Source organism: Carcharodon carcharias, chromosome 10, assembly GCF_017639515.1.
Source record: "Carcharodon carcharias isolate sCarCar2 chromosome 10, sCarCar2.pri, whole genome shotgun sequence".
In the NCBI taxonomy this organism is placed as follows: Eukaryota; Metazoa; Chordata; class Chondrichthyes; order Lamniformes; family Lamnidae; genus Carcharodon; species Carcharodon carcharias.
In genome coordinates this window covers 41,497,739-41,510,865 of record NC_054476.1, presented here as the reverse complement: position 1 = coordinate 41,510,865, position 13,127 = coordinate 41,497,739, and the positions used below count along the sequence as shown (strand labels likewise).

The following is a 13,127-nucleotide window of genomic DNA, read 5'->3' as shown; positions in this document are numbered from 1 at the left end:
AATAAACAGAACATTAACCTATTTTGATCACCCTGCTGAGCATTTCCTGCACTAGGTGTTTTATTACTAACTTGAGACCCAGGATGAGGGGGTTGTCCCAAGGAGACAGATCGAGTAGAATTGGTCTCAAGGCTTTGGAGTTTTGAAGAATGAGAAATAATCTCATTGAAACATACAAGATTCTGCAGGGCCTTGATTGGGTCAACACTGAGAGCCTGTTTACTCTGGTTGAAGAGTCTAAAACTGGACATAGTCTCAGGATAAGGGGTCAACATTTTTTGACTGAAATTTCTTCACTCAAGAAGGTTGTGAAGCTTTGGAATTCCCTCCCTCACAGGATTGTGAAAATACTCAATTGATCAGCATATTCAAAACTAAGATCAACAGATTGGGAACTAAGGGAATCAGGGGAAAAGGGAACAGAGCAGGAAAGGAGAATTGATGGAGACTCGAACGCAAGTTCTGTCGAAGGGTCATGAGGACTCGAAACGTCAACTCTTTTCTTCTCCAGATGCTGCCAGACCTGCTGAGTTTTTCCAGGTAATTCTGTTTTTGTTTTGAATTGATGGAGAGGTTCAATTGTGAGCCTTATTGATGGTGGAACAGCCTTCAGTGATGTATGGTCTGCTCCTTTTCCTATTTCTTATATACTTATTTTACATTTTCAGTATTTGGGCTGTTTTTTTTTTCTGCCTCTCCTTACAGCACACCTTATCTGTTTTCAGTTGCCGAACTTTAGCTTCCAGATCTTGGAGACTTTTGTCCCGTTCACAAAGTCTGCTCAGTTTAGCCTAGATGCAGAAAGAAGAAATATTTATTAAACAATAATGAAGCTCTACACAATGATTTGGCATTATTGGTGAGAGATGGGAACAGTGTGATTTTTATCACCACTAATATGAAAAATAAAATATACAGCTGCATTTAAAATTAATTAACAAAGCAGCAGCTACCTGACAAAAACCATTATTTTTCATACAAAGCTAGGCTGAGCCCACTTTTAAGTGTGAATTTTCCACTCCCCATTCCACAAGCCTGTCCCAACTGCCCAGGCAACATATACTGTAAGAAATGCAATGATGTCAGCCTCATCATGGGTTGCTGCAGCTAACAGGTAGGGACACCATCCCCTAACTGATCAAGTAAAACCTAAAAAAACAATTTCAGTAAAATCAGTAACCTCATGAAAAAACATCCTCGAAATTCTCAGTAAATCCAGCACTGCAAATGAGGTTATTCGTCCATGAATTGTAGGGCTCCAGAGACTATCACTGAGTATATTCACTCAACATCCTCTTCTGCATTTTGATGCATATGAAATTTGGCAAAGATTGATACATGTATTGACATGGCCATCTTCAATATCTGGGCTTTTTGGCTGAATTTAAAAAAACAGCCCATTTAAACAAAAACCTTTTCCAAACTGTATGGATGCAAATTCTTTGTACTTCTATTTCTTCACTTCATTCCATCTTTCTCTTTCTTTAGTAAACTCTCATTTTAAAACTTAACAAAATGACATTGGAAGCCAAGAGGAAGGAAAAAAATAAGTTGAGAAGTGAATAAAAAGTGGTTAGAATAGATGGGATAAATTAAATTTGTTAGAAAAATAAGTTAAACTGACAAGAAAATGGAAATGTATTTGAGACAGAATGGAGAATCGACAGACGTGAAAAAATAGTGACGACATGAGAGTTGAATTAAGGTCCTTTAAATGTTCTAACTAAAACTGATTTTTTGGTGTATTGGTTAATATTAATCACAAAAAAACTGCTCCTGATATTTACTATCAGCATGACAATTTTCTGAGTCTGTAGCCTGGAAAAGTATGATCTTTGCTTGCTGCCTCCCAAGGATAACTCAGCTGGGACTGGGTATGCAGCAAGTGGAGAAATCACAGATAGGAAGTCAATAATTGCTGCATTGCATAGCTCACAAGGAGAAAATGTTACAACTGCAAAATAATTAGTTATTAATAACCTTTATAAATTCCCACTCGTGCTGTTTTCCATGGCAACTACATTTTATGAGTTTTAGCATATAATTTCAGTTAGAATGTTCCAGCTACATGTTCTGAGTCTTGGCTCAATCTGCATTAACCTAGCCTGTAGTGTAAGGGAACAAGGCAAGTCTAACTACAGTTCCATTTGATTCAAGCTCCTTGATGCACCAGCTGATAGATGCACTACTGGCTGTGATGTCAAGACATATAAATCATGGATGTTTCAGGCTTAATCTCTGCATCTCTGCTGATCTCAACCGTAATCTCAGCCCTTACTCCTGGTTAACAGAGAGGAAAAAGTTTATCAGCATTCCGGCTACAGCTCACTATCCAGGGAATTCTGGCAAAGGTGGCATCAGACTGTAAACTCCTCACCATCAAATAGTTTGCAAGCACTCATTGTCTAGAATCAAGCAGGAACATAATTCTAATCAGTTCCAGCTCTTTGGAATCATGCATTGCTGCCAGCAGGAGAAAATTGGGGGAAAATATAGACTTGACTCACATCAGCATTGCTTTCTGCAATTTTAACTGGTTGTACAACACGTCTGATTGGTTCTTGCCCCGTCACCTAGTACAAAAAGGTAAAAGAGAGGATGAAACAGGCAGAAAGCTACAACAATGTTAGCCAATTAGCTTTAGGGACTTTCCCCACCAAATAAAAAGACTGTACATAATATAAAGTATTAAATTACAAAGTAATTTTGTACTATATTAGCAAAGCTACAATTGAATATTCAAGTTTGTTCATTAAGCAGGTCTAGTAAAAATAGAAGTAAAGCAAGTACAGACCGAAAGAGGAATTATAAAAAGGGACAGCAGAGTATTAAGAGTATTGCCAGCAAAACCTCAGGATCAAATAATTCACACAAAGTTTTAAACCAGTATTCACAGAATAACAATGATATGAACAAGTACTTCCTAAACAATTCTCGTAAATTTTCCACACTGGCCACTAATTTTGTGATGAAGCCTCAGGTGGTTAGCTGAGGTATTGGTGCCATAATTGTTCCCCAAGTTGGAGGTGGCGGTGGGGTATATGGTTATGGAGAATCAAACAGGGCTCCATTCCTCATTATTTTCCAATGACCCCTATTGGAAAGTGCATGCCCGAGACCACCTGGTAAGGACTGAGTATGGCTCAGTATGATGCCCTACCCCCCATAATAGATGAATTGTCCACCAGCATCACTAACAAAGAAATGACTGTTGGTGATGTAAGCACATAAACACCATTGTTAAGATAGTGGATACAGCAATGATGTTTAAATCCCATTATTATTGCGAATTTCTAGTCACTGTTTAGGTTGGTCACACATTGAATGACCAGTTACGTGAGTTAACAGCTGTCTGCTCATATCCATGGAATTGTCACCCAAATTTACCCAGTGCCTTCATGAGGCGAAAGAATTGGGAGCTAGGGTAATGAGAAAAAAAAACGATGGGTTGCATTTCTCATATGCTAGCCACTCTAATATAAAGATTTAATGATGAAGGTCCATACAAATTTAGGTTGATATTTATAAAATATCAGTGATAAAGACGTTTCCTTTAATTCTTTCATGGGGTATGGGCATCACTGGTTAGGCCAGAATTTGTCGCCCATCCTAATTGCCCTTGAGAAGGTGGTGAGCTACCTTCTTGAACTGCTGCAGTCCATGTAGTGTTGGTACACCCACAGTGCTGATAGGCAGGGAGATCCAGGAGTTTGACCCAATGACAGTGAAGGAATGGAGATACTGTTCCAAGTCAGGATGGTGTGGGGCTTGGAGGGGAGCTTGCAGATGGTGGTGTTCCCATGCATCTGCTGCCTTTGCCTTCTGGTTAGTAAATGTGGCAGGTTTGGAAGGTGCTGTCTAAGGAGCCTTGGCAAGTTGCTGCAGTGCATCTTTGTAGATTGCAAACACTGCTGCCACTTTGCATTGGTGGTGGAGGGAGTGAATGTTGAAGGAGATGGATGGGGTGCCAATCAAGCTAGCTGCTGTGTCTTGGATGTTGTCAAACTTCTTGAGTGTTGCTGGAGCTGCACTCATCCAGGCAAGAGGAGAGCACTTCATCACACCCCTGACTTCTGCCTTGTAGATGGTGGACAAGCTTTGGGGAGTCAGGGGGTGAGCTGCTGACCACAGAATTCCCAGCTTCTGACTTGCTCTTGTCACAACTTGTTTGGCTGGTCCAGTTCAGCTCCTGGTTAATGGTAACCCCCAGGATGTTGACGGCAAGCATGAAACCATAATCTTTCCTTCAAACCAAATATCTCAAGTTCTGAACTATTACCATTATTCATTCTCCAAATTGGAAACAGTGAACAAATGAGTATTGTGAAGCACGTGTATTTTGGATGGTATTTTGCTGAGCAAAATATTATTTACATACAGTACCCTATGTGCTTTGAATTTAAACTGTGCTACAATTCATCTATAATGTTCCTCCACAGATACCATTTATGATGTTTGGATAAGAAACATATTTAACTATCTCATCAGATTATTTCAACAAACCACCAATATCAACCTTAGATCAACTCAGCTGCAGTAACATCTTTCCAAGGTATCCAACCTGATTAACATAAATATATTTGAACAAAGCCTCTTGGTATTGTAACTATCTCTATTACTAACTGCAACCTTTGTGCTAAGCTATCACAAGTAATTTTGACACACAAACACAAAGTTATTAAGGCACACAGTAAAATGCTGAAGTTTGCCAGCACAGGCATGCTTTATGTTGCTTAAGTTGCCTTCCTTAAAGGGGCAATATCTTTAAGAAAAAGGTGGTTATCATAGGGTGTGGGTGTACGTGCAAGTGTGTGTGAGCATGTACACGCATGTGCGTGCATATAAACTGCACATTATTTTCAGGATGTCATGATATGCAATGTTGCATTTCAATGCAATTTTAATTGATTTAAAATAAAACAGAAAAAAATCAGTGCCAAATTATTTTACAATAAATGGTGCCCCTTTAATGAAATCAAACACAGGCTCACACAAGGTACATATGAAAACAATTAGTTTAACAAAATCTTGAACATTACAAAATAAACCCAGCCTTGCAGCCTGCAACGGGAGATCGAGCTTTGAAATCAACATTTTAATTTCACAGAAATGACGAGACAGACCAAATCAGCGTGAAAGGGAACACGCTGATTTCTAAACACTGAATATATAACCATGGTGGAAAGCAAGCTGCTGATGGAATAGCCACATGAATTTTTTTTTTTAAATTTCAGCTGGAACAAGCAGCCTTACTTGGAGACTGGGTCGGAACCTTGGTGTAACTTTCATTACCATTCTGTGAACCGTGTTGATCAAAGGTACATTAGATTTCATCTGTTCCAAACAGAAGAGGAATACATTTCATTACAATATTGGGGGCTTCTTCCTTATAATCATATAAAGTCACCGAAGTGAAGTGTCACAATCTCACTCAATACTTCACAATATGATGAATGTACCACACCATTTCCTAAATAGTCCTTGTAAGATTCAGTAACAGCCCTCTAGCAAATCATATGCTAATTAGTACCATCAACATCCTGCTCATATTGGAAATACCTTAAATTCTCCTTCGAATTTCTGAAAGCTTCTATCTACTTTGTCTTTCCTGAACCAAATATATCAATAAAATTAGTCGTTCAACTAATTACTATTGCAGAATGGCTGTTTTATTTGCTTAATTAATAGCAGTCAATGCATTTCCAAAGTAAATGTTTGTGCGAAGCATTTTGAGACATTTTGACATGATAAGGTATTCTCTCAAGGCAAGTCTGATTATTGTTATTTGGATCCTCGCCAGGTCTGTGCAAAACTGCTGCAGTGTTGTAACAGAATCTGCCACCAGGGGAGTCTCTAGTCCATGGAATATAACCATGAGGGGGGTGAAATCGCAAGAATTTTTCATCAGATACTGTTGATCTGCGGGGTACCCATTCTCAGTCCGAGTAGGAAAGCAAAGCTCAAAAACAGTATCCCATATCCTGCAGGATCTTCTATCAGAATCACTGATAGTTAAAGAGCTCATATCACACATGAGCCCAAACAACGGTAATGACACATTCCCAGTGTCCAGGTCTAAACTTATTACCGAATCTTAGGCTGGGGCACATATTGATTTCAAAGTTTTCTAGAAAAATCACTATTTGTTCAGTGAGTTAAAAATGCACAAAATATATTAAAAAACCCGGCAATTTTAAAATTAAAGTTACATTGATAAATTGCAGTAAACTCTTTAAATTTTGCTGACTGGATGGAAATCATCTATGCAAATTCAAGGTACCAAGGTTCAAAATGCTGAAACTATTTCTTCTGCTGCATGGTTGAAGTTATTGACCTCACCTCCATGCTCAACAAATCCTTTCTCTGGACAAATTTGTGACTGGACAATGCAAACAGCTGAGATTAAATGCATGAAGTAAGTGCATAGGACTACCAAGGACAGCAGTGCATATCTCATACCTCACACTAAAAAGTAAGATATCTTTTTTAATATTTTAAAAACTTTCCATCATTATAATCTTACTAAATATCAGAGGCCTGAATGTGAAAAATAGTTTATTTTGAGTATTTTGGTCTCCAGAAGTGTGAAGTGATTCATTTTGGCAGAAAGAGTGAGGATAGACAATATAAATTTAATGGTACAATTTTAAAGGGGTTACCGAAACAGAGAGGCATGGGGTTCTTCATGCAGAAGTCTTGGAAGGTAGCAGGAAAAATTGTTAAAGAGGCATATGAGCTGCTCGGATTTATAGAGACAGAATACAAAGTCGTGCTGAACCTTTATAATGCACTGGTTAGGCCTCAGCTGGAGATCTGTGGCCAGTTATGGGCACCACACTAAGAAAGATGTCAAGGGCTTGGAGGAGGTGCAACCAAGAATGAAAGACTTCAGTTAAGTGGAGAAACTAGAGAAATTGGAGTTGTTCTACTTATGCCAAAGTTTTGATAGAGGTGTTCAAAATCTTGAAGGATTTTGACAGAATAAATAATGTGCTTAGAATTTTGAGGCAGTTTGGCACGATAGGCTATTCTGTAAAGATAAGCTTGATGACAATGTAAAGAACATATCTTTTTTATTTCTGTTGGGCTGTGCACTAAAATTACAATGGCTGCAGTTTGAAGGAAATGTCTACCAGAACAGTGTTCTGGATATATACAATTTTGCTGTCCCGGAACAGAGTATGCCATGAAAGACAGAATGGTACAGAGGAGGATCTGGTCTACTGCCAGGCAGCAACATTTTAATTGGCTCCTGACCAAGTGACCAGAGTTTGTGTGAAAGCGGTACAGCAGAACAGCTCCTATCCTGAAAAGAAAAAGATCTAAAACCTTGTTCTCCTGTATGTGCAAGATTCCAGTAATTCTACAGTAGCAGCTAGCTGGCTTTTTCTCCTCATATCTCTATGACCTACTCTCTCTCTGAAAACCCCTGTCAAGAGGCAAAGGGGAATATCACTGCTAGAGACATTGATAGGCAAGTGATCAGTGAACTGAAGACCACTCTGTGCTATTAACAAAGAACTGAAAGGAACTTGGAAGGCATCGATCAAAGTTAACCCATTGAATCCTGTACTCTGGAATTGGTGCTATTGAACTGCTTTATCCCACCCTTAAAATCCATGTTTTTGTGTGTCATGTGTTTTTGTGTGTCTTGTATGTGCACGTATAGGGATTTAAGGGGTAGAGTTTATAGAGTTAGAAATTAGCAGTTCATATTTCTTTCTTTTACCACTGGTTAAAGATGTTTTGTTCAATAAACAGTTGTTTATTAAGTTTACAAACCTGGTGCTTGTATTTTGTTAACCTAAATTAAACAATTAGGTGGGTTGATCGAAACTTTTCACATTTGTTGTGGCTCGGGGAGCAATAGGGCTTGATATTTCAGCGCACTATCCCCAGTGGATCGTGACAACAGTATTATCGTTTGGATTCTCGTCAGACCTGTGCAAAACTGCTGCTACAGGGATACCAGGTATCTATGTCCATGGGTCATAACTATGAAAAGATGTGAAACTGCAAGAATTCTTCATCAGGTACCTTTGCTCTGGGGTACCCATTCTTAGTCTGAATAGGAAAGCGTAGCTCAAAAAAACAGCATCTCATGTCCTGCAGGATCTTCTATAATATCAAAGGTACTCATGAGCTCATATCACACATGAGCCCAAACAATGGTAATGACACATTCCCAGTTACAGTGGCAGAAGGGTCAGCAATCAGTGGGCACAGATGTAAGGTATTTGGCAGAAGGACCAGGAAGGGTTTTCTTTTAGTGTAGCATGTTGTTATGCTGTGCTGAACACTACCCGAAAGGTTGGTGGAAGCAGATTCAATACTACCTTGCAATGGGGAATTGGATAAATAATTGAAAAGGGAAAAATTGCTAGGCAATAGGGAATATGCAGGGAAATGGGACTAATTGGATAGTTTTTTTCAAAAAGTCAGAACAGGCACAAAAGGGCCAAACGGGCTCTTCTTGTGCTGGATCATGACGTGATTAATTTGTGTGAAATGCTGTGGGTCTATTAATTTAACAAGGATGTTAAGTTATTTATTTTAACTAGGTTAAAACATCAAATTAACAGAGAAAGGAATTTCGTGCCAACTTAGTGAGATTTTAGTGCCCCCTCACCTCTTCCTGTGTTTCAGGTTATCCCATTTCACCAACGGATTTTTTCCCCCTCAGATAAATAAAAAATTGAACAGAAGTGTCTCATTGATCATTGACTAGTTAAAATTATCAGCAATTCACAAGCTTAATTTGAAAGGAGCTTACATTTTTCTCTAAGTATTAACCACAAGAATCAGAATGGCGGTGCACACACATCACCACAACCAGAGAATGCACAACACAAAAATGGCAGCAAAAACAGAAACAAGAGATGCAAAAATCTCAATTTTGGAAAAGAGTATCAAAAAGCACAGGCAACAAGCACCAACATATCCAGAAACCAATCTGACTTACATCACAGTACAAGTCGAGAAAAGGGCACAAACAAGCACATTTCAGCTGGAACCTGATTAAATTATGTGGAAGTTCAAATTACTCTTCCACTTCCTGTATGCAACCAGATAGTAGGCAACTCCCTGCACAAGTCCTGTTTTTAAAAGAAAATCTCCAATTTTCTCCTCTATGGTTTAGTCCTGAGACACAGATTTCTATACAGGGTGCTGTCTCATATGTAATGGTCTCCCTCTAGTCAAATGACTAAGAGCTTCAAGTGAGATCAGTCGACTATTTAATATAAATAGACTGGTCAAACCCTGTTCTATCTGGTGTGCACAGACAAACTTAAAGCAGTAGCCCCTGTATAGGTCTCATGGCTGTTTTCCCCTTCACCAACTAAGGCTATGCAGCACCTGCAGTTGCTTTTGAGGTCAGCTAGTATAGACCAGAATAAAACCTTTTTTAGAGCATCATTGACAAGTGTCATTTGTTGCATTACAGCAGATCTCTAATAGGATCCAGTAACACAAAATCTTTCATTGCTAGGGTTGAATGAAGAGGGATGGGAGGAGTTATGTGGTGTATAAACACTGGCGTAGACTAGCTGGGTTGAATGGCCTGTTTCTGTTCTGTAGGCTCAATGTAAAAAATCTGAGAATACATTAATGTATTGACAATGCTGAAAGTTAATAGCTAGACAACAATAGCACTCACAGCAGCACAGTATTGTCACAGGTACAAATAATAAATAGGTAAACAACAAAGACTTAAAGACATGGGATGGGAAATTGCAACCTCTGAATCATTTGTGAAATTTTATCTTAACCAATCAACCAGTGCAATTGTCTGTTTCACAATCACTAATAAGGCAGTCATAAATATCCTTGGCTGGAATATACCCATTTTGTAGTAAAACCTTTGGGTGCTCAAGCTGTGGTGTTTTAAAGAAACAAAGCAAATTTTCTGAATGCACACTCCTATTGAGCAGCCCCATTTGCACCAAGTGATTGGCAGGTGCTCCTGGGCATGCCAACCACATGATTTCCTATCGAAGTGGGTGTTAACGATTTACTAATACTCATTCTCAGTAGGTGAGAAACTGCTCCAGGAGCATTAATTTGGAAAACCAGCCTCGTAATGTTGGAAGTAAATGAATCAGTGACATGAAATGAAAAAAAAATTACATGTCAAGTTATAAGCAAGAGATTCCACCTCAGGCACCAAACCAATTGGCTGCAACCTCCTGCCCATGCTGTTCAGCAGTAGACTACCTCATGGCATAAGCGGCAGCATCTTGCTGATCAATGAGGAATTCATCCATGTTTTAACCAATAATGCAAGTGACCCTTTGACATCAAGTTTGAAGAGACTTTAACTGTGGGAAGCAAAATTTTATATAAAGATAATTAACTTTATGAGTTCAAGGTTACAGAGATGAGGAAATTTCACTCCTGCTGTAGACAGTTCAAATTTGCTCCAGTCCTGTGAAATGTTCAAAGCTTGCAAAGTCTGATAGCCGAGTGTCATTAATTTGGGACTGACTTTGGAAGTTGCAGCAATCAAACAATTCACAAATAAAACTGGTCACTCTGGGTTTAATGTGAATAGAAAAACAGGGCTAAAGCAGTCTCAAAATAATGTAATTCCCAAAGCAGTTTAACAGAGATTATGTTCAGTTTCCTGAACTGATATAAGTTTGTAGTCTCTCATAATCCTATAATCTTTCCCAACACAGCTGCTGCAGAAGTAGAAAAGTGAAAATCTCACTTTTAGTCTAAACAAATGAGATTTCAATTAAGTCCAAAAGTCAGATCATTAACTTGGGAACAAATATGACTTGCCAGAATTTAGGTTGTGACAAGATGGAAGATTATCTCATGCATGGCTACAGCAATTAAATTACCAACTTCCTTGAGCATTTTCTAGTACAGTTAATACAAATTTAATCACCACTTGCTATCACTTACTTGACAGCAATCATAATATAACTGTGATTCAGTTGGCAACTGTGGGCAAACAAGCTGTTTTCAGCTGGCAAATGTGCTGAGTTAATGAGAAAATAGAAGTTTGATTTATCTGAAGTCCTGTGTTACTCAAGGTTCAGGAAAAGACTGCTCTTCATGGGACCATATAGACCCCATCACTGGAACCAGTACAGTATTATTGAAACAAAACAGGTAAGTTGTTAATATTTACTGACTAGCTACACATTCTTGGAGAAATGACCTTCAGTCACCCACTGAAAGTCAACAACAGGGAGAAACCCAACATAGATAGGATGAGAGGAATACAGGAAACTACAGAAGTGATCTAAGAATGGACGCAGGCAAGCAGAGAAACAAGGACAGAAGAGGAGGGAGGCAATAATTGCCGAGTCCCACCTTTAGGTCTAGGTACTCCAGGTTCTTCTTCAGTTGCATGTATGTGTCATCAGCCTGACGTTGTAGATGAGAAAACGAAGAAGCAAAATAAAAATGAATCATTTTAATTACATTCACATGAATTTTGTTTCATCCCCTTAACTTGTACCATTTCAACAGGAAAACAAAAATCCACTAGCAATGCACCTCCAGAACTTTGAACAACAGTTTATCATATACAGGTTTTGTCAACCATGGTGGTGTTTTTGTATTTACAGTATTGTGTCATTAAATTTAATCCAAACGTCCTTATAAAGAAGGAGCTTTTAAGTTGCTGAAGGTACAAAGTTCTGGATTTCAGCTATTCAGAAGCAGGCTTTACACAAATACATCAATGCTATGCACACTTTCAACAGCCTCTGTACGAAAGATTTGAGAATAAACAAAATGGTTTGTTGTAAAAAAAAAGTTTATGTTGATCTGTTCTTCCATAAGAAAAATAACAGCCCAAAAATTCATATTGTAGCATTCACAGGGTAGTCAGGAACTCAGAATTTTGAAACCATGCTGCATTATTCTACTTAGTGAAGAAGTTTAATATCACCTTACAAAAAACAGAATATTTGATTGCAATAGGTTTAATATTTCATTGCCACAGAGTTAATATTTCATTGCCATGTATAGAGAAAAAAGAGAGATGATAAAACAGCCATTAACTGCAAAAATTAGAAGATTTGATCAGAGAACACATTTCTCTGCCAATTTCCTGGCATAATAAAATGAATTTAAAACAGTTAACAGTAATAATCATTTTTATAAATTCACAGAAAAAGTTCTAAATATTAGTATATAAATTAGATTACTCCGCAGGCAAACTATCTGATTATTGATTTAACAATGTTAACAAAGTGCAAAGAGCCATCTCCATCCATTTGCAGGATAATTTGAGTTCAAACATCAGAGTTTTACTTTGGATAACAGTCTCAGAAAGAGCAATTGCAAATATCTGGATTTCTTTCTGCCTCCACCTACGCAAACTGCTCAATTTTTCTCGCTCGGATGATACTAATTCCCCAAGGGACAGGGTGCTTTGAGCATGGGCTGCTCAATGACACCTCATCTAATGTTTGTTTTCATGTGTGAACCTATGCAGTGCGTGCTGACAGAGACAGGCTTTCCTCAGCAGTGATTGCTTGCTTCTGATCATGAGTCAGAAGCTTGATTGATTTTTCCGTTTTTACTTAATGAGCCAGAGGAGTTCTAGATTTGGATTTAAACTAAATTTCATAATGGAGCCATATACAGTCAAATACTCTGTGACAACAGTAGAAAAGCTGTGTTGAGGACACAAATTTTGTGGGAACTACAGAATAAAATGTATAAACATTAAAGCTCATTACCAATGACTTCTGGGGAACAATCTAACATGATGTTCAATGGGAATAAATGTTAAAAGCTGAATTTGCTGGCTATGGTTTGTAAATGTGAACATTTAAAATAATATTAATGTAAAGCCACACAAAGCATACAACAAGTAACCTCATAAAACATTCTGGGACAAACAGCCACATCAGGTGACATATGCGAGCCAATCAGCAGCTGACCTGACGGTTGGATTGGCTCAGCTTGTTTAGTTGCAACTGGGCAAGTGTATGATTTCGAACATTAGCCAGCTTGGATTGATGTCTCCGTAATCGGATGAGCAGTAAAGTTAGTTCTTCTAGCTGCGGGTAATATAGTTGGTCATTAAGGGAGGCATTAGCAATTAAAACATGTCGCTCAAACCCTGCTATGTGCAAGTACCTCGCTATGAGCATATGACA

At 38.4% G+C, this 13,127-nt stretch overlaps 1 protein-coding gene across 9 annotated transcripts in view; it reads right to left on the bottom strand.

Moving 5' to 3' along the window:
• plekha7b (pleckstrin homology domain containing, family A member 7b) overlaps positions 1-13,127 on the bottom strand; it is a 518,153-nt gene that overhangs the window by 67,742 nt on the left and 437,284 nt on the right. For 7 of the 9 annotated variants that reach the window (XM_041197491.1, XM_041197492.1, XM_041197495.1 and 4 more), the window contains 5 exons: positions 12,909-13,028; positions 11,326-11,379; positions 5,254-5,334; positions 2,508-2,573; positions 711-791 (listed from right to left, as the gene is read on the bottom strand). In XM_041197491.1, the coding sequence (XP_041053425.1) occupies positions 711-791; positions 2,508-2,573; positions 5,254-5,334; positions 11,326-11,379; positions 12,909-13,028 (402 nt within the window). The remainder of the gene's footprint in view (positions 1-710; positions 792-2,507; positions 2,574-5,253; positions 5,335-11,325; positions 11,380-12,908; positions 13,029-13,127) is intronic. The other 2 variants (XM_041197494.1, XM_041197498.1) reach the window with 2 other exon arrangements.